General features: G+C 40.4%; 1 protein-coding gene across 1 annotated transcript in view; it reads right to left on the reverse strand.

Annotated features, from left to right (window-relative positions):
* The window catches only part of LOC122549064 (potassium voltage-gated channel subfamily KQT member 3-like), a 427,354-nt gene that overhangs the window by 69,629 nt on the left and 336,047 nt on the right, over positions 1-21,678 (reverse strand). The window contains exon 8 of the mRNA XM_043688263.1: positions 18,534-18,628. Coding sequence (XP_043544198.1) covers positions 18,534-18,628 — 95 coding nt within the window. The remainder of the gene's footprint in view (positions 1-18,533; positions 18,629-21,678) is intronic.

Genomic DNA, 21,678 nt, shown 5'->3' on the forward strand with positions numbered 1-21,678 from the left:
TTCAAAATATTGCAATTTTAAAATAAATATGCATACAGATTTTATTGATGTTGTTTTTACTCATTCCTTCCAGTTTCTTGGATTTAAAATAGCCACTAGTGCTTTACCCAATTTTTTTTATTTATGACTAAGACTAAAAGACGATAAGTAGGGACAGAAATAGACCATTCAGCCCTTAAATTGTTTCACTATTCAATGATATCATGGATGATCAGATAATCCTCAACTCCACTTTCCTGCCTTTTACCCATAACCTTCTTGCTGATTAAAATTCTGTCCAATTCAGCCTTGAATGTACATAGTGACCAAGCCTTGACTGCACACTGTGGTAAAGAATTTTACAGATTTAATACCCTTTAAAAGAAATTCCTTATCTCTATTTTAAATGTGTGATCACTTATTTGGAAATTATACCTTCTGAAATAATTCCATAGAGGCCTATATCCCATCATCAAGTCACCTTTTATTTATACATAGAGTGTCCTTGACACTGATCCAGCTTCCTCAGAGCCAGGTCTCAGAGTGAACAGGACATCTGACACTCCTGTCTATATCTATCAGTCAGGGCTCCCTGATTGGACCAGATTAACAGCTCCAATCAAGAAACTCATATTCTATAAGGTACACCTGGCTGACCTCATTACAATCACTACACCTTCTGGTGTGAGATTTTCACACAAGGGGACATAATTGTTCTGCATCTACCCTGTCAAGTCCTTTTAGAATTTTGCATATTTCACTAAGGTCACCTCTTATTCTTCTATATTCCCACAGATACAAGTAGGATAGGTCCAATCTACTCAACCTCTCTTCATAAGACAATCCCCCATACTTGGTATCAGCCTAGTGAACCTTCTCTGGACTGCCTCCAATGCCAGTATATCTTTCCTTATAGAAGAGATCCAAAACTATTCACAGTATTTCAACTGTGGTCTGACTAGTGGCTTGTCTATTTTACTTTTATTCTCCATTTCTTTCGAATTTAAAGGCCAATATTCCATTTGCCTTTACTATTACCCAGGTACTAGCTTTTTTTGATTCATGGACAAGGGCTACCAAATCCCTCTGATCTGCAGTCTTTCTCTATTTAAATGTATTTAGTTCCTCTCTGCTTCATGCCAAAGTGCATGATCTCACATTTTCTACATAGATCTGCCAAGTTGTTAAACTATCTCAATCTCTCTACAGACTCTTTGTGTAAACCTCACCACTTACCTTCACAGCCAGTTTTGTGTCATCTGCAAACTTGGTTATGGTACATTTACATTCCTCATCCAAGTCATTAATATGTAAATAATTATTGCCTCAGAACATTACGGTTTGCCATCCGGAAAATGCCTCTTCCCCCTTTTATCCCCAACTCTCTATCTTCTGTTACTTAGACAATTCTCTGTGCATGCTATTATACTACCTCCAACACAATGGGCTCTTGGCTTATTAGGTAGCCTAAATGCGTGGTATTTTATCAAACACCTTCTGAAAATCCAAATATATTACAAGAATTGATGTGGAATTAACAGCCTAACCCAGAACAGGGTATCGAATCCTCTTCCAATATACTCTGGAAGGCGTCTGACCAACTTCACCTTTCCCTTCCCCAAAGTTGGATTCAGAGTGTTATTCCAAAATATTTCCCCCCCATCCTGGCTGAAATGAATTGACAGAGCACGGGGCAAGGATCAAAACAGGACTATGCAAGCAGCACAATTCAGCAATTCACTGAATAATACTCAGTGATCCACTGGAGATGCTCAAAAATCATGTTCAGACACACATCATTAGGCTCTGAGGATGACTCATAACATATATCCCTGTGGTGATTACAGTGCTATTGCTGAATCCCACTATGGGAGACAATTACTCTTTGTGACACTGTTCAATCCTGAATTTCATGTGTTGCTAGCACAAGGTAAGGGAAAAAGAAACAAAAACTCAGGCAATAAATGGAGCAAGTCTCATGGGTAATTATTTAGAAGCTGCTCATGTAGTTATCTGACTCAACACATTTCTGACTTTACATTGAAAATAAAAGCATCTGAAATGCAATAGAGACATCACAATCACTATTTATGAATGCAATGAATTTGGTTTTGGTGTCAGGTGCATATTGAAATGCAGGTTTGCCTTTTTGCCAACACTTTTTGTATTTAAGAGTGACAACTGTTAGCATTTTTAATCCATTTGAATTACAAGTATGTTGGTACCTAGCCATCCTATAGCAATCTTTCCTGGTTGGTGAGCAAGAGATGATTGCCATATAATGATCTCCTTTGTAGCTACGTTCAAAGACAATTCTTATGACAAAAATGGAAGTACGGCTGTCTATGGGTCAGATTGTAGCACATGATGCAATCATTCCTTCACTGCCTTTCCACCAACAACTCTTTAGACATTTTTCTGCAGCTATTTCAGGGAGGGTTTACATTTCTGAATAAGTAATAATGCAATTTGATAATGCAATTCTTGCACAAATACATTTTCACCACAACGTAACTTTTTTCCTTCATCCTTCACATGCAATATTCAAGCTGTTCCAGGCAAGTCGATTTCTGACAGAAGAGACTCGAACTCTCACCACTGATGTTTAGTGGTATCTAAACATCACTGAATCATTCTTGAATCCTATCTTCATTGAATCCTACCATCACCATCCTGCATGCTCTGAGAACTACAAACAGCAGTCTGGTCAGAATGGAATCTTTACTGATGTGTCAGAAGCATAGTTGCTGACAACATCGATACTTCATAGGTGGTCACAGAAGGACATTTGTACATGTTCATATTTTAATCCAAACATCTTACTTTTTATTCAAAAAATACATATTTTATATGTTATTATGCACAATTTGAGTTACCAAAGTTACCAAATTGGTCTCATGCATTAGCAGTTTGTTATTCTCATCAGCCTCTGTGTGTTGTGTACACAATCTTGAAATTGTGCTGATCTCCTAATAGTATGCATGTTGTTGTTAGCTGTTCAACACTTGGTGGTGGGGGCATGGGGTGCATTATTCTTGTGTTATTTGTTGTTGCTTTGGTAACTGTTCTTACTCCATTTTTGTCGTTGAGTTGCTGTGGACCTCTGGATCTGATGATTGTTTTGTGCAGGTGATGAGTCATATCTTCCTGACCAGCTTTTCCAGCTGTGTGTTTATGTCTGCAGTTGTCATTGTATATTTGATCATTGTCATCCACTGCATATGATGAAGTGACATTGGATCAATACAGGTCCCAAATTAGCATTTAGCAAGCTTTTGTTAAGAGCATTGAAGATTTACACTTTGACTGACTCTCCAATGCTCAACTCTGGGAATGGTTTAACAGTCTTGTCAATTCACCTGGGCTTAGTATTTTACTTGGAATTGGAAGAGTAGTTTGGGTGCGGCATTATCTTTGTACTGGACTATTCTTCATGTGTTCAATAGGTGTGTTTCTCCACTCAAGGATTGCCTTGTATACATTTGTGCAGGATTTACATGACCTTTCTTTCTATGATTCCATTATATATTTTCATTGCCACCTCAGACTTTCCACTTGGTGGGAGATAGTGTACAGATAATATGCAGTGTTGACTTTCCCAATCATTTATGAAGTGACTGAATTCTTTACTCATGGACAGAGCCATCATCATTCATGATAATGTTGGGAATGCCGAAATGACTGAAGTGAACTTTCAAGTATTCAACAATCTCAGTGCTGGTCATTCAAATGAGTTGGTCCACTTCCGAAGAACAGTAGTTAACAATGACAAAATAATCTCTGTTAGTGTAAACTGGTCTCTTCCCATCCGTGGTCTGTCTGTCTTGTCTTGTGTAATCAGCAGGTTTCTAACTTGCTTAACTTGATACCCATTACAAGCACTGCCCTGGCTGATGTGGTCTTTGAATTTGCTGCTCATATTTAGTCAGCAGAGCACATCTCTTGCTCGCTTCAGACTTGACTCAATTCCATGGTGGCTTTCATCAATACATGTTAGCATCTTTCCTAACAATTCCTAAGGGATAATGACTTTATTCCTTTTGTACCATATGATATATCAGGTTACCAATTTGTGTCTATGTCCCTTATGTGTTCTTTTAGCAACAGATGTGTCCTTGATGTTTTTGGGCCATCCTTCCATCTCTACAACTTGCAACTCTTCGCAGTTCCACCTTATTCAATAGTTTGCTTGATTTGATCAAAGGGCATGTTTGTTACATAACATGTTTCTACTGGACTGATAACTTCTGAGCATGTCAAACTTTGTTATGGCAACCTCATCAGGAATCTGCAACATGCATCTGCTTCCCTCGGAAGGTGCTAAGTAGGTCTCCAGTCAGATCTGCCTGACATCAGCACAGTGGGTGCTGTTTAAGACACCCCTCAGATTAACTAATTTGCACACTTACACCCTTACATAGCAAATGTCTTAACTTGGTACTATGTCACTATTTCTTCACTGTCATTGGATCAAAATCCTGGAATTCCTTCTTTAACAACATTGTGGATGTACCTGTGCTAGATGAAGTTCAATGGTTCAAGACTGTAGTTATCAATATCTTCCCAAGAGCAATTAGGGATGGAGAACAATTGCTGGCTTTGCTTATGGCAGCTGCATCTTATCAATTAATGCAAAGAATCATCTAGCAGAATACAGTCTTCACTCCTACAAGTTGCAACCTGGAAGATCCATGTAAGCCCCTTACAGGCTGGCCTTTCAGGTTACTTTGCACACGTGGCTGTGTTAAAAAGAATGGCAATGCATTCAATGAACAGACTTCTCCTTAAGAAACGTCAGAGGAAGATTGGTCTCCACCACATATAAGGGTCTCCAACCTTTATAAGCACACCATCACTTTTTCAATTTAAGTACAACCCAGAATCTATTCCATACAGAATACTGAATAAACAGTTTAATTTTGGTGCTATATAAATCTAAATCAAGTATATATAATTATTTATTTTATTCGCTACTCAGCAAGTCTTAGAGTTACACCTGTGATTGCACATTATGTGCTAGTGCCTTAAAGTCAGGCTGTAGTTTGAGATGTTAGTCTTATACAGAGAATTTGGCAAATTGGACCATCAGTTGGCTGAGTGGCAGGAAGCAGAGGATGATGGGTTAAGAGCTATTTTCCAGCAGAAAACAATGTATGCAGTCGGGTACCACAGGGGTCAGTGTTGGGACCCTTGCTGTTTGCGGTTTATATAAGTGATTTAGACTTGAATGTAGGAGCTTTGATCAGTACGTTTGCAGATGATATGAAAATTGGTGGGGTGGTAAACAGTGAGGAGAATAGCCTTCGACTTTATCCAAGAGAATATAGTCAAATTGGTGAGATGGACTGATCAGTGGCAAATGGAATTCAATCCAAATAATTGTGAGATGATTTACTTGGGCATGACAAACAGTAGGATCCTGGGAAGGACTGAGGATCAGAGAGACCTTAGTATGCATGTACACCAGTTTCTTAAGTTATAGGTGGATAAAGTAGTTGACTAATAAAGACAAGTATATCATATACGGCTGAGTTTAGGAGCAGGGACATTGATGGAATCATATAAAATTTTGGTTAGGCCACAGTACCGTGTGCAGTTTTATAATCTACATTAGAGGAGGATGTGATTGCACTGAAGAGGGCACAGAGGAGTTTTAGCAGGATGTTGTTTGGGCTCAAGAGTTTTAGTTCTGGCGACAGTTTGGACAGACTGGAGTTTTTCTTAAAACAGAGGAGGTTTAGAAGAGATTGAGATGTATAAAGTTATGAGGGGCATAATTAGGGCAGACAATAAGAGATTTGTCCCCTTGATGGATGGATCACTGACCAGCTGGCATAGATTTAAGGTAAGAAGGTTTAGAAGAGATTTGAGAAAAAATGTTTTCACTGAGAGGATGGTGGGAATCTAGAACTCACTGCCTGTAAGAGAGGTCGAGGAAGACACCGTCATAACATTGAATAAGTATTTTAGATGTCCACGTGCAATGCCAAAGCATACAAGTTGATGGACATTGTGCTGGAAGGTTTTTTTTGTGCTGCAAATCTGTGACTCTGAGTCCATCAAATGGGTATCTCTGAAGTGGTGAGGTACTTGGACTTGTTTATTTTAATTTGGGGGAGAATGCTGCCTCACAGAGGTAAGTGGAGTCAAAGTAAGCATTCACTTTAAAAGCACATGATGAAAGGAATGAGAAATTTTCTCTGTTCGAGTTTCCAAAAATCTCTGTCCATTGATCTGACTTTCAGCTCAATTTCATTTTACACAGTAATTATCTCCATCTCTACTCCACCACTTTGTAAATCAAACATTTGATGGAATTTGATAGCCAACTCACCAACGTTTACTTGAAGAAATGGATTTGAGACAAACATGATGATTTGTTCCATCACATCGAAATCCTGAAATTGCCTGTGAATTGCTGTGCTAGCTTTCTCAGGTTTTCACAGATTTCACAGTGGAACTACTTATCTCTGTCCTTCGTTTCTTTTCTCCAGATTCAGTCAGTGTTGTAATTTTTATGTTTTAACTGGGAGGACCACAGACTCAGTTTCAATTGGAATGCATTCATAGCAGTGATTATATGTGCTAAGTCTCAAACATTTCTCTGCAGTTCACAGTTCAGTATGTTTACTTTAACATTATGTCTGTAATGAACCTGAAGTCAAGCATCCATGTATTGTCACTGCATAATTCATTCCCTGATTTAAGAAAAGTGACAATTTGTTGATACCTAAAAGCCTTTGCAGGATTTTCCCTCAACTTACCTACTTCACATCAGCATGGAGATTTAGTTCAACATACACAGAATTGAATTGGAGGAGAAAGATTTAAACAAGCAGGACTCTTGCTCAAATAGAGTTGACAATATTAACGACTTTCATTATCTGAAAAATGCCCATAACTTTATTCTCTAATGCTTGCTAGTGGATCATTCAGTATCTGACTAAAGAGGAAAAATTAGGATCATTTCCGCAAAATACAACAAAGCATTTGTGCTAAGTATGGTTGGTGTTCTCCTAAAATGTGATGGAAACCAGTTTCTTGACTGGAAATTGGTTTCAAGCGTGTACCTTTTGAATTCAGTGCTAACACCTTCATTCCTTACTTTCTCTTTAAAGGGCAAAATAATGAGAAATAATGAGAAGTTGTTATATCCTTAAAAGTCACATGCCCAAAACAATCAGCTAGGCTGTTGTCAGTCATGTAGATGGCATCACTGAACTGCAGTGAGAAACATTCACAGTTCTTCAGGTCCTGCTGTAGTTTCTGAAAGACATTTTTGGACAAATATTTCATTCTTTTCCTATTGCCATTTGCCATTATTATGTTTTCTTTGTTCTTAAAGACTTTAAATAAAGAGACAACCACCACCATCAGTGCTTCTTTAATCACTTCACTGTCTGTTAATGAATTCTTGTGCTTTGTCAGAAGATGGCAAACATGCCTTCCCTTTTGTTGCTTGTTTAGAAAACAAGGACTGTTAAGCTTTAGTTGTCAACTTCATTTGTCTGAAGCATGCTGATAAATGGGGAACTATCCTTGAATTTACTGTGTCTATCGTGAAATCAGAGTTCCAAAAGTGATATCTATTTCATCTAGCACTCTTACTTATAATTTATCTCAAACACATATTTTGACATCCCTGAGTGCATTTGACTTAAAACTCCTTTGCTGGTTTCCATATCCCCCTCAGATGTTTTCCTTCCTTTCTGTGCAAACTTTTTCAACCATACATTCTTTTATATTCTGTCTGGGGTCCACTCAGCTGCTACACCGTCTTGCTCCACGACTGGTTGAGAGTTTTCAGGCATTGTACTACCGCACTTTGAAACTCTCAAATGTCCTTGCTTTCCTCCATAGCTGCAAAACTGAGGAACACTGAGCAAGCCTTTCCCCCTTCCTATTGAGCATCCCAGACAATGTCACCCCAGTACATCATTTTGCGCAAAGCACAAAATAAAAATGCAAAATATTATGGTTCCACTAGAAATATAGCCAGAGCTTCAGTAATAAGATAATTGAGACAGTGCTGTGGAATATTGAGATTTAGCACATTGACTCTTTTATACATTTTCCTCTATTAATGAAGCTTAGAATCATAGAGATGTACAGCACAGAAACACATCCTTTGGTCCAACTCATCCATGCCGACCATATCCTAAATCCTCATCCTAATTTAATCTAGTCACATTTATCAGTATTTGGCCCATATCCCTCTAAACCCTTCCTATTCATATATCCACCCAGCTGCCTTTTAAAATGTTGTAGTTGAACCAGCCTTCACCACTTCCTCTGGCAGCTCATTCCATACATGCACCACGTGTTAAAAAGCTGTCACTTAGGTCTCTTAAATCTTTGCCCTCTCACCTTAAACTCCTCTAGCCTGGGGAAAAGAACTTAACTATTCACCTTCTTCACTCAAATTTTCAAAACGGAAGTTCAGACTCATGCTTAAAAAGCACTTACTATAACAACACATCTCAATTCGAATACATACAGAACTAAAGCAAAATGAACCAGGACCACTCATTGTCAACCAAGGCACCCAAGCACAGTCAACCCCACAACGTACTTCTCACTAACATCTGAGGATGTGTGCCAAACTTGGGAGAACTGATTCACAGACTAGTCCAAAAACCTAGGGCTGAATCCTATACTGGTACGGCTAAGCAAGAGTTGCATTGTGTTTTATTTGGAGGGAATGTCGCCATGAGATCCAGTAACGTGTCTCACCGTATTATACCAAACTTGCCTCAGTCACTTCCTACACCACTCTGTAGGGTCATTCACATCCAAACTGCCCCATGGCACCATGTGCCATTCCCTGAGCAACTCTCTACTCACTGGATATTGCTCTAACCCCAGCTTCCCTTGCATTCACATCATCTTTGAAAATCTTTTCTGGACTTGGGAGAGCACTGGCACTTGGGAGCTGGTCCGATTGTCACTGGGGACTGAGGAGAAACAGATGCGAAGGGGAAGTTGGCACCACATCCACCTAGAGGCCCTGGTAGATGGCATGCTTCAAATCAGAGGTGCCATCTTCCAGGATGGCTATCAGACCACAACACCCATTGATGCCATCTTAATCGGAGATCACCATCCAGGTCAGTGTCATTTGTAGGTGTGGAGGATCGGGCTGCAGTGGTACAAGCAGCTCATTGACCATCTCTGCTCCACCAGAGTAATACCACCCTTTGCTCCCTGCTCCCTTAGACTCACTCCATCCCTGCCCAGCCACCAGCCCCTCCCACCAAGGCTTAAGCTCAGACCTCTCCCTGCCTCCTCAATAACACCTTAACTCCCCTCTCCAATTTACCCCCATCCTCCCAAACCTTCAAGCATCCCCTCCCGCTGGTTCCTCACTCCCTCAGAACATCTCAACCCATTTCCTTGACATGAACCAGGCCTATAGCTACGCCATCCTGTTGAGCTTCACTCACACACCCCCTTTATGTTATTATAGGTGAAGACATCCCATAATACAGTGGAGCTACAATATACAGGTGGGGAGGGGGTGTGTGGGGATTGTTGGGGGAGGAGGTGTGGGGTTGGTTGGAGGTTGTGGGTATGGGAGGAGTAAAGGTGGTTCAGGAGAAGGTGGGGTGGTTGGGCGAAGGGAATGGAGGGTGGTTGAGGGGATAAGATGTGGGGGCAGTTGATGGGGTGTGCTGGTAGGGGAGGTGTTGGGTTGGTTTGGGTGGGTGTGGGTGGTTGGCAGAGGTTTGGTTGTGAGGGAGGTGTGGGATTAGTTTGGGGGTGTGGGTGGGGGAGGTGTTGGGGTTGGTTTGGGCACGTGTGTGGGGGTGTTTGAGGAGGAGGTCAACCATGTCCTCATGCAGTGCGAGGAGAGGGTCCTCGACACCCGCCCCCCCCTTCCCCCAACCATCCCGAATAGACTGGGAATGCTCCTGTGCAGACAGAGACTTTTGTTTCCCAGCAACCAAGTAAGTCCAATGTACCATTCCACTGCAACTCTGGCATGAAGCAGGTGATTGGGATGCCTCCTACCTTTTGGGTCTCACAGGTGCACCAGTATTCCGAGTACATCTGCAGTGAAGTCCTCCTCTCTCTTACTGTCTCCCCCAGAGATAGGCCCTCAACCTCTGAGGATGACAAATATCCAGGTTCTGAAGGAAGCATCAACAAGGCTACTCCCCTGCACCCTCTACCAATTCCGATACTGAAACCTTGGGAGGGTCTTTAGGTGCAGCTCAAGCGTGGGAACGCAGGCTGGTGAGCACCACACAGAGAGAGCTCTGCAAGTCGGTGAAGGAGAAACAGCCCAGGCCACTGCCAGCAACCAGAAACCTGCTCAGGCCCAGGCAGGAGACGACCCCCATGGTGTCACCCAATGAAGGCTGAAACAAACTTCAAGGGCCAATAGCAAGTAGGCTCTCTCCACCCCATCAGAGGATTTCTGAGGCGGAGAATGTACTGAGAGTATATCAGTGGCACAGGTGACATTGTTCTGTAAGTATTTCACAATTGCATTGAAAGTATTTGTTTTTCACTGTTCAAGTGGTTGTTTTTGTCTCTGTGTAGGGACCAGATGCTTCATTGACCCTTTTGGTCTCACTTCAGGGGTACTGAGATGCAAATGAACGGGGGGGTGTTCTAACTGCCAGTATATAACATTGATGCAGGAGGAGCAAAGTGTGTGTATAACTTTTAAGGCTTTCCAAAACCTGAGGAAGCCCCTGTCTGTTCAGTTGGCTGTGTGCCCAGCTCTCAGTGAACTCCCCAACAGTGGCTGTGACACACTGACAGAGTTCATATTGCAGAATGGTCAGGCAATAGGAACTTTGTGTAAACTGTGTCATGACCAGTGCATGGGTCACTGGCCAGTGTTCCTCCCCTTTAAAAGCCCACTAATCAGTCATAGCTGCACTGCCCATCCTCACCCACTGACATGCTTACCCTGCCCACTCCAAGAATGCTGGCAGCTGTTTTCTTCTCCATGGCACACTTTCTGTTTTGCTTCATGATGAAGGTGCCAGTGAGCATCCTCTGCCATGGGCCTGAATATGCCTGAACTGCATATATCACCGTCATCTTCCCTGCATGCTCCCTCAGGCCCTCACCCAATCTGTGGCTCCACCTGCCTGCATTCTCTACTCCCCACTCCCCACATCTCCCCTTTATTTTCTGTGAGTAGACCTGATGGGATGACCATGCCCCACCACTCAAGTAACATGTCCTGCCAGCACCAGCCAAGACCTACCCAGGTCCTTGACCACAGTAGTCTTCCTTCCTGCACTGGACCCCAGGGGAACAGTAGACTGACAATGACCTCTCCCTGCAAAATTACCCTGACAATGGACACCTGAGTCTGGCCAAAGCCTGGGACTGGTATAGGATGCTGCCCTTGACTAGTTGTACAGATGGGTACCCACCCACCATGGACTGCACTGATTATTACTCGTCAAAGACTTTCAAACATGGCTGACTGCTTACAGCAGACGTAACGTGTTTGGGACACATGCTTATGATACAGGTATGATAGTGATGGGTACACTCCCGTATGACACCATGCTCATGTCCTGGGATGGCTGAACAACAATCAACTGCCTGGATGTATGAATGCACCAACTGGTACTGCAAGAGAAGGCCTGCTAGGCACTAGTTAAATATGCTGAGAGGAAGCAAGCATCTCTGGTAGGCAACCTGGGTCCAAACAGTGGGCTGGGTGCCTGTCCCTGGGCAGTACCTGTACCTGATGTGGCCAGACGCTGCTGGTTACTGATGTCCAATTGTTTTTTGAAGGCCTGGATAACACACTCACAGATTTGACAGCTCAGCCAATCATTGCATGGAAAAACTTCCTCTCATGTTGCCATCACTTTTTTTTGTCAACTATAGCAAATTGGTGTCCACTGGCCCTCACTCTCCCTGGTAACAGAATGTTGCATCCTATCTAATGTGTCCAGAAATCTCTTGATTTTGAACACTTATACCAAATCTCTTTTAATCTTCTCCAAGAAGAATAGACAGGGCAAAAGTGAGGACTGTAGATGCTGGAAACCAGAGTTTAGCTCAGAGTGGTGCTGGAAAAGCAAAGCAGGTCAGGCAGCATCTGAGGAGCAGGAAAATTGACGTTTCAGGCAAACGTTCTTCATCAGGAATAGAGGCAGGAAGCCTCTAGGTGGAGAGATAAATGGTGGTGGTGGCGGGGTGTGTGTGCTGGGAAGAAGGTAGCAAAGAGTCCCAAGAAGAATACACCCAGTTTCTCCAATCTATCCACATAACCTCACTGCTGGAACTACTCTTTTGTATCCTTTCTAGTACTATCACATCTTTCCCAAAATCTGGTGACTAGAATCAGATGCAATACTCCAGCTGATGCTAAAATAGAATTTCCTCCTGATTTATAGAATTCAGAATCCCATGTGCTTTATTAAAAGTTCTCTCAACCTGCTCTGCCACTACCAATAACCTGCCACTACCAATAACCTGTGAACAGATAACTCCAGATACTCATTTGATCTACAGAAATGAATCACTTCCTATTTCTCTCTGTTAAATTTCATAAACCAATTGTCTGCCCATTCTGCCAGCCTTTTTTTGAAATTTGATGGAACTGTGGTCACAGTTCACTATATTTACAAATTTTGTGTCATCTACAAATTTTGAAACTGCGTTCTGTATACCCAATTCTGTCATTAATATGTCCAGTAAGTCCTCACTTAAAGTTGTTGCAACATAACTTCACTTAAAGTTATTTTTAGGTAAGTATCATAGATTCCCGAATCAATATTAAAACATTTAGACATCTTCCCCAGATACACAATACGAATTGAAACACTGAACCATACATGTGTAGTGCTGCTCATTCCTGGATGCAATAATTTATTAAAAGTAAACCACTGAATATAATTACTGTAGCTACTTTGGGCCTTCCTGAGCAGAAAAAAAAGTTGAAATTCCTCCCACAGTCCAAAGATGTGCAGGGTCAGGTGAATTGGCCATACTAAATTGCCCGTAGTGTTAGATAAGGGGTAAATGTAGGGCGATGGGTGGGTTTCGCTTCGGCGGGTCGGTGTGGACTTGTTGGGCCGAAGGGCCTGTTTCCACACTGTAATCTAATCTAATCTAATCTAAACCACTGAATATAATTACTGTAGCTACTTTGGGCCTTCCTGAGCAGAAAAAAAAGTTGAAATGCTGCTTCATAAAGGGAATCACTTCAAAATAGAATAAAATTAAAAACATAAAAGAAATACATTTAAAATATGAAAACTAAACATCAAAAAATATTAAGTTCACCAGGTGCCTGGTTTCAGGTTGACCAAGCTCTCTCTAGTGGCAGAAGTTGTTCAGTGCAGGTAATAGTTGAGAAAGTCAGGGCAGGAGTGGGAATGGTGGAGGAGGAACCAGTTGAAGGAGCCCCTAGTTGTGACAGCATATACCAGGTTAGAGTGGGAGCTGGGGGGAAAGAGGGTCCCTAAGACTGAGGACAGGATCAGAGGGAAGAGGTGCCCTGACCCTAAAAAAGCGGTGGGGGTGGGGGACTATCATATGTGCATTTAGGATGTGCAGGTCATAGAACAGGAAGTTTGTAACAAGTAATGTTACAGTGAACTTCCTAATATCAAACTGATAAATATTCCCTGTTTTCTGAATGAGTTTAAAGCAAATCAATATGGACTAAGCCAATGGTAAGTGGGGGATTTAACTTATTAAAAAAATTAGGGATCCAACCCTTGAGGAACCAATTTACATTTTCCAGTTGAAAAATAATCTTTCACCACCACTGTCTGTTTCCTATCGTACAGCCATTTAAACACACATGCTGCTACTGTCCCTTTTCTTCCACAAGCTTGCAACATTGTTTACAAGCCTTTTATGTTGCACTTTATAAAATTGTTTTTGGAAGTCCATGTAGACCACATCATCTGCCTCACCCTCATCAATTTCCTCCATTACCTCATCAAAGGACTCAACTAAGCTGTTTAAACATAATTTCCCTTCACAAACTTTGTCAGCTTTCCTAAATTAATCCACATTTGCCTGAGGGACTGCTAATAAAAGCATGTTTTCTGAAAGCTTCCCCATCACCAGTTTAATCTGACTGGCCTCTTGTTGCCGAGTTAATCCACGTACACCCTCTTTTGAAGAACGGTGCAACATTCGTAATCGTCTAGGCCCCCAGCACTGCTTCTATATATAAAGAGGTTTGTAAAATTATGGTTAGTACCTCTGTAAATTCCACCGTTGTAACATTCAGTGTCCTTAAGTGCATCTCATTCAATCCTGGTGATTTATCAATTTTTCTATAGGTAAAAACAATGACTGCAGATGCTGGAAACCAGATTCTGGATTAGAGGTGCTGGAAAAGCACAGCAGTTCAGACAGCATCTGAGGAGCAATTAAATTGATGTTTCGGGCAAAAGCCGTTCATCAGGAATATTACTGCTCCTCGGATGCTGCCTGAACTAGGTAATTGGTAGACTGGCTATACAAAAAGTTCTGGATTAGAGGTGCTGGAAAAGCACAGCAGTTCAGGCAGCATCTGAGGAGCAGTTAAATTGACGTTTCGGGCAAAAGTCGTTCATCAGGAATATTACTGCTCCTCGGATGCTGCCTGAACTGCTGTGCTTTTCCAGCACCTCTAATCCAGAACTTTTTGTATAGCCAGTCTACCAATTACCTCCACTTAATCTTTTTTTAGCCTGTCAACCATGTCCTCTTTCAATGAGTTTGGCTGTAACGTCTTCCTTCCTAAATATAAGATGCAAAGTACTCATTTAGTACCTCAGCCATACCACTGCACCCATGCATTGACTCACTTTGAGATTAATGTTTGATTTTATTCCTTTCAGCGCCTTTTGATTACTAATGTGCCTACAGACAATGTTTGCATTGCCATCTCTCTGTCTTGTCATTCTCCCCCTTTACTTCTCTTACTTGTTTCTTCACCTCCCCTCTGAACTTGTTACCTTCAACCTGGCTCTCAATTATGTTATCCATTGATACAACTAAAACTAGGGTCATGGTTTAAAAATAAAAGGTCACCATTTAAGACGGAGATTAGGAAATTTAGAGTCCAGTGTCTTTAGAATTTACTTCCTCAAAAGGTAGTGGATGCAGAATATTTGAATATTTTTAAAGTGGAGGTAGATAACATTCTTGATTACCCAAGGGAATGAAAGATTATGAGGAATATGGAGCTGTGGTTAAAACTCAGATCAGCCATGACCTTATTGACTGGAAAAGCAGGCTTAAAGGTCAAAGTAGCCTATTCATGTTCCTTATATCTGTGAAATGCACCCTTTTTCTGCTGTTTTCCTCTCCATCTCCTTGGTCATTCAGTGGGGCTCTAAATTTGTTTGCCTGACTTTTCCCTCCTCTGGAAATGTAACTTGACTGTCCCCAGGGTGCAGTTTGGGCACCAATTATTCTTTCCAAATTCCTTCTTACTCAATTGAAGTTAGTCCTCCTCCCATTAGTTACTTGAATTCTGCATTGCTCCTTGTCCTTTTCTGAAGGTAAGCTAGACCGTATGATATCAGGATCACACACATTTTAATGTTGCCCTGCTGACATTTGATCCATTTGATGCATCCCACCTAATTCCCAAGAACTCGATCCAGCAGTGCCTCCTTCTTTGCTGACTGGAAACATACAGAGTAAGAAAATAGTCTTGAACACACTCGAACTCTTGCTTTTCTCTTCCTTTTACGCTATTATTATTCCATTCTATATTTGAATAATTAAAGTCCTCCATTATAATAACTCTCAATTTATTCAGATGTGAGTGGGTTCCTTACAAGTTTGTTCCTCTATGGATGGTGGCCCATAGAGCTTCTCAGCTTCGACCAAATCAATTTTGTCCTTGCCCCCTGGGACATTTTTCTTTCCAATACCGTAATGTAAACCTGTTTGTCAATTCTTTCTTACCATAGTCAAAATTGGCTCAGTAATGTAATAATTACTTATTATAGTTTGAAACCTATTTTGCCATTATCAAAATAAAAGAAAGCTTTGCTACCTATATTGTGCTGATTGATGTCAGCAGGGATTGTGATGAAGGATATCTGCCAATATTAACCTTCCTTTCCATTTTTTATTTTCAGATTTTACCAGTGCATGCTTATAAAATCGTACTATTAGAGAGTTTTATGCTTGTCTGCTTGCTGAGATTAGAAGCTTTCTTGAGAATCTCAAGTATCAAACCACACAAAAGGAGACAGAAAGTAGCTGGCATCAAGTAGATGACTTTTGTACTCTAGAAAAATAAAAAAAATACACATCATTGTAGGTACGTGTATCCTAGAGGACATTTGAAAACTGAGCTGATCAGTACTTCGGTCTTGTCAGCATTTTATTTTCTGCATTTTCACAATCTCCCACCACAGCACTAGATAGAACTGTCACAAAGGCATCAATTGTCAGGTGTTTAATTTTAAACGTTATTTTAAAATTTGTTTTGAGGCAACATTCTGTGAAATATTCATTTTGGTAAAACCTCCTAATCTTTATAAAGAAGTGCTTACTTAAAGTAGCTGTTGTTTAACTTGTAAACTCTGAAAAAGCAGTGAGTGTAGAATTTTTGCAGGGTTATTTTAATTGACTGGGGTAAGACTTGTAACCAATCATGCTGTTTCCCCAGGCTTCTGCTGATGTTAAGGCTGGTGTGTCGATCTCATATAGATATTTTGTATTGCATATAGCTGCAGCCTAAATGGATCTAAAATGTCTTATTAAATACATTGGTTTAATGGTGAAAATAGATTCTCCAGTTACATCATTAAACCACATTTTTTTTTAAGTTCATCAAAAGTAAATCTTAACTTGGAAATAAATCACTAACATTTATTTCAGGTCAGCAACCATTTATTTGGAAACTTCTGGACCAGCAGGTTTTCAGATAAAAGACGGTTAGTTTTGGGTTCACTAATTGTTTGGTCCCTTTGTAAAAAATCTTTGCTTAACCCAAACAGACCAAAAAGAGACTTTTCTCCGCAAAGAGGCCGAATGGACCTGGAGACAATCTGAGTTCAGCCTATCAGTAACAAAAAAAATGGTTTTAGGTCCATTCAGGCCAAACAAAGTTTTTTTTTTCTGAAAGCCCAGAACTCAGTGCATCTGCAGGTCTGTTTAGGTCCACTTCCAAAAAGACCTTTGGCTTTTAGGTCTTTTCAGTTTTCAGATGTACGATAATGGATACCTGACCTACAGTTAGGAACATTGGTGTAGAGTACTATAATTCTTAATACAGATTGGAGATCTGGCCAATAGCAAAGTATGTCAGAAACTATGACACTGTACACATTGGCATGAAAAGTTTTTTCACATGTTGAGAGATAGCAGAGCTCGGAGATACAGAACAATCTGGGTGTTCTAGGTACGAATCACAAAACATTAGTGTGTGGATACAACACTTAATTAGGAAAGGTAATAAAATGTTATCTTTCATTGCAAGGAGGGATTGAATACAAAAACAGGAAAGTTATCCAAGGCACATGATGAGGCCACATTTGGATTATTTTGTTCAGCATTGATTTCCTTGTTTAAGGGAAGTTATAATGTTTTGGAAGCAGTTCAGTGAAGATGTACCAGACTAATATCTGGAACGAGCTGGTTAGACAGAAAGATTGGAGAAACTAGGCTTGTATGGAAGGGAGTTTTGAAGAACAAGAGGTGACCTAATTAAAACACATAAGATGCTGAGGGAGCTCTACCTTCCAAGGTGGAAAAGATAATTCCTCTTTTGGGATAATCTAAAACTTGGGGTCACTACTGACCTCAAGTAAGGTTCTGCCCATTATAACAAAGAGGAAATTCTCTTCCTCAAAGGGTGATAGAACCAGAGTTTTGACTATTTTTATGGCAGACATAGATAGTTTATTGGTAAGAAAGGGGGTGAAAGAGTTTCGGGGTAGGTGGGAAAGCAGAGTTAAGGTTACAATGGGATCTTGATGGGGCAGGCTCAAAGGGTCAAGTTACCTTCTCCTGCTCCTAGCTTGTACATTTTTAAGTACAGAGCTATCAAATACAGAGCTACTAAGCCACTACACTGGCTGCCTGGTAGATCCCATTCTACTCAGCCAATAGACAACAATTTGCAGAAAAAAAACTAAATAATTAAAAAGGATAAGAAGCTGTTCTTACTTTATGAGTGATTAATTTGGAAAGAATTGTGGAAAACTAACTGCAAAGTTTCAGTTTGTGATTTTAAACAAAAGATGAAAATTCCACCTTGTTGCTTTGTAAAAGCTTATTATTGATCAGATTGTTATAAATTATAACTTAAATTACAATCAAGACAGACATGAAGGTATAACTCAAGGAAAACAGCAATAAAAATATGGAAAAGCAGTGACCCAGGTACCTACTTTTTCAGGTATTCAAGGCCTTCAAAATTGGCTTCCATGTTGCTACGCAAACTGAACTCTCATCAGGAACATAATAACGCCATGCACACTGAAGCTTTAAGATAAATGATCAATTTGGGAAGGGAATGAAAGTGAAAAAAGAAACATAATCATAAATAAAAATCAGTGAATTATGCATTTTTGTTTGTAGAGTTGAACAGAGCCAAGCATACATGCCTGAAGAAAGGAATGGTGATGACACTTTCGTAATATCTCCATGTGGCAATGAGATCATTCCTGTTGAGATTTGTGGCATAAAATCTCCACGCAGCCTGCATTAAAACAAAACAACAGGAGATTTGACAACATTCATCTAAAATTCAAATATTTTCTGCACAAAATTCTCCCTCAGATTTTAAAATTTAATGCAAGGTGACTTTAACCTTGTTGGTTAATATCTCTGGGATCATACAGAGCTGGTTGGGAGAGTTTTGAAATGGAGTACACTGCAAATAGAAATTGGAGGAATACAGAGAGTTGACAAACCTATCTGAGGAAACGCATGACCAGGAGATGCTTGCAAGAAAAACAATCAGAGAACATCTACATCTGAATTTCAGCACTGATTTAATATTTTTAGTCTGCATATAATTTTTACCTATAGAAACTGTCAATGCCTGGAAATATAGATATTAAGGATAAACACATTGCAATTCTTGGGACATAAGGGCTCTGTGTAATCGTTGAACTGGCACTGGGTACTGAATGGAAGACAGACACACTATCATATTATTTTTGTCCAGTTCTTTTAAACTAGTATTTTAAATGTAATTCAGAAGAACGTTTTCTAACTGGATTTGCATATTGCAGCCTCAACAACCAATAACCAAAACATCTTCTGAGAAGAAAGGGGGGTGGGGCAGCAGCGGTTTGTGGAAATGTTCCAAAATGCACTTGGTCATATTAATACAAATCTTAAAATGGAATTTGACATAAAGGAGGATGCAACAGGAATCTTCAATGCTGAGAGGCCTGTGGCAAACTCTGCCTTATATCTGGGTCTGAAATGTCTGCAGGTCAAAGCCTACTCCTTAGAGTTATCCAATAGTGAGAAGGTGTCCTGAGGTGGGGTTGCAGAGAAATGGGGGTCAGAGGGTTGGAGGCAAGGCCTTAAGAGAGGTCACCCCCTTCCTCTGATTGCCCTCAAATTGTGCAGTTGGACAATCAACACCACCCTCACCCTGAGAGGCAGACCACCAATACTTCTGAGTTAGGAAATCTGCCCATGTTCTCATTCATGAGGGTAGGGTGGCAGGTTGAAACCTTTATGTGGACATTAATTGATCACTTAAGGACCTTAATTGCTGATAAGTTGAGGAAGCCCTCAATTTGAAAATAGAAGGGAAGGGGTTTTTGTATGTGTGTAGATAGAGTCTCTACCTCAGAGCCAACAGTGTTGCTCCAGACTGTAATAAAATCTCTGAACAGGTTGACTAGAAAATATCTATACAATTAATAGGCTTCCTAGCTTACAGATATTAGACAAAGTCCGGAATAGACTCCTGAACAGCACTTAATCACTGAGGTGATAAGGAGGGAAAATAATGGAGTGAATTGCCCTGGAGAAAAAGTTACCCTCTTCTCACCATCTCTCACACATCTCCAGGAAGGGGCAAATCACACCCATTAATCTTACTTACCAGTGCATGATTCTGTCTGTTTTTTTTTCATATTTGCTATAAGTTTTGCATCTAGAAATATGCAGAAGAATAAATGAGGCAATATTGTCACAGCCATATAATTAGGGAATTATTTTTCTGGATTGTGATAGGAAATGTGTTTTAGCTAGAGATCTCTGGAGAGAAAATTGAGAAGATATTGTGCAATATGATTGCTGAATAACAAAAGTAGAAATGACAAACAAAAGAAAAAATACAGAAAGTGAAGCAATATATGCAAAAGAAGGAATGTACGCACAGACTCCCAACATAGATGACAAGTGCAAAAATATCATTTTTTTAAGCATTTTTTAAAAGGTTTTCATGAGGAAAGTTGTAAAAGTTTCTGCATAACGTGGAATATCCACTAATTTTCCTCCTTTCTTTTAACTCCAGCTTTATTGGTCCTTGAGGAATGGATCTCGCTGTTTTTAAAATGAATTGACAGGATGGGGATGTCACTAGCTAGGCTAGCATTTATTGTCCATCCTTAATGCTCATAATGCAGTTACTGTCAACCGATTTGCACTGGGTCTAGAGTTATATGTAGGACAAACTATTTAAGGATTAAAGATTTCCTTCCAAAGAAACTTAGTGAACCAGATGGATTCTCCCTGACAACTGACAACAATTTCATGATCATTGTTAGACTCTTAATTCCAGATTTTTTTATTCACTTCAAATTCCATTATCTGCCATGGCAGAATTCAAACCAAAGACCCCAGAAAATTGCCTGCATCTCTGGATTACTAATCTAACAATATTACTACTAGCCCATTGCCTCCCCCATGTAGTGCCGAGAAGTTGGGTGAATAAGTCGGTCAAAGCTCTTGTCTACTCTCAATCTGGTCTTACACCCAATCCATCATACAGCTTCGCTATTTCTTCCCATTTCCTGAGACGTAGAACACCAGTCCAATATCTCCAAAGATTAATTGCGCATTTTGAAAAGTTAGTCTCACCCCTAATAAAAAAAAAATCCCACACTAAACATTTGTTTGTTGGACCCAAAAATACTGGAGTGGACAAGTCTAACTGTGCAAATGTGTATCCATATATGTGGCTGCTATTTTGTGCACTAACACATCTGCACACGTACATATCTGTGTACATGTCAAACATGTGCATGTCTGTGTATAGCAGAATCACCCACTCTTGCTGGCGGTGAGCTTAGAGTCAGGAAGCGCATTTAACTTCGGCAGGATGGTGCCATACCTGAATTCCCATACTCACAGATAGTCGCTCTGAATGACGACTTTCCCAGATCACTGCCATTTAAGGCCCCAAAGTACAAACTAATCTCCTTAGAAGAGTATAAAGGAAGTAGGAGTATACTTAAGAGGGAAATCAGGAGGGCAAAACAGGAACATGAGATAACTTTGGCAAATAGCATTAAGGAGAATCCAAAGGGGTTTTACAAATATATTAACGTCAAAAGGGTAACTAGGGAGACAATAGGGCCCCTCAAAGATCAGCAAGGCGGCCTTTGTGTGGAGCCACAGAAAATGGGGGAGATACTAAATGAATATTTTGCATCAGTATTTACTATGGAAAAGGATATGGAAGGTATAGACTGTAGGGAAATAGATGGTGGCATCTTGCAAAATGTCCAGATTACAGAGGAGGAAGTGCTGGATGTCTTGAAATGGCTAAAGGAGGATAAA

The sequence above is a fragment of the Chiloscyllium plagiosum genome, chromosome 4, assembly GCF_004010195.1.
Source record: "Chiloscyllium plagiosum isolate BGI_BamShark_2017 chromosome 4, ASM401019v2, whole genome shotgun sequence".
NCBI classification, from domain to species: Eukaryota; Metazoa; Chordata; class Chondrichthyes; order Orectolobiformes; family Hemiscylliidae; genus Chiloscyllium; species Chiloscyllium plagiosum.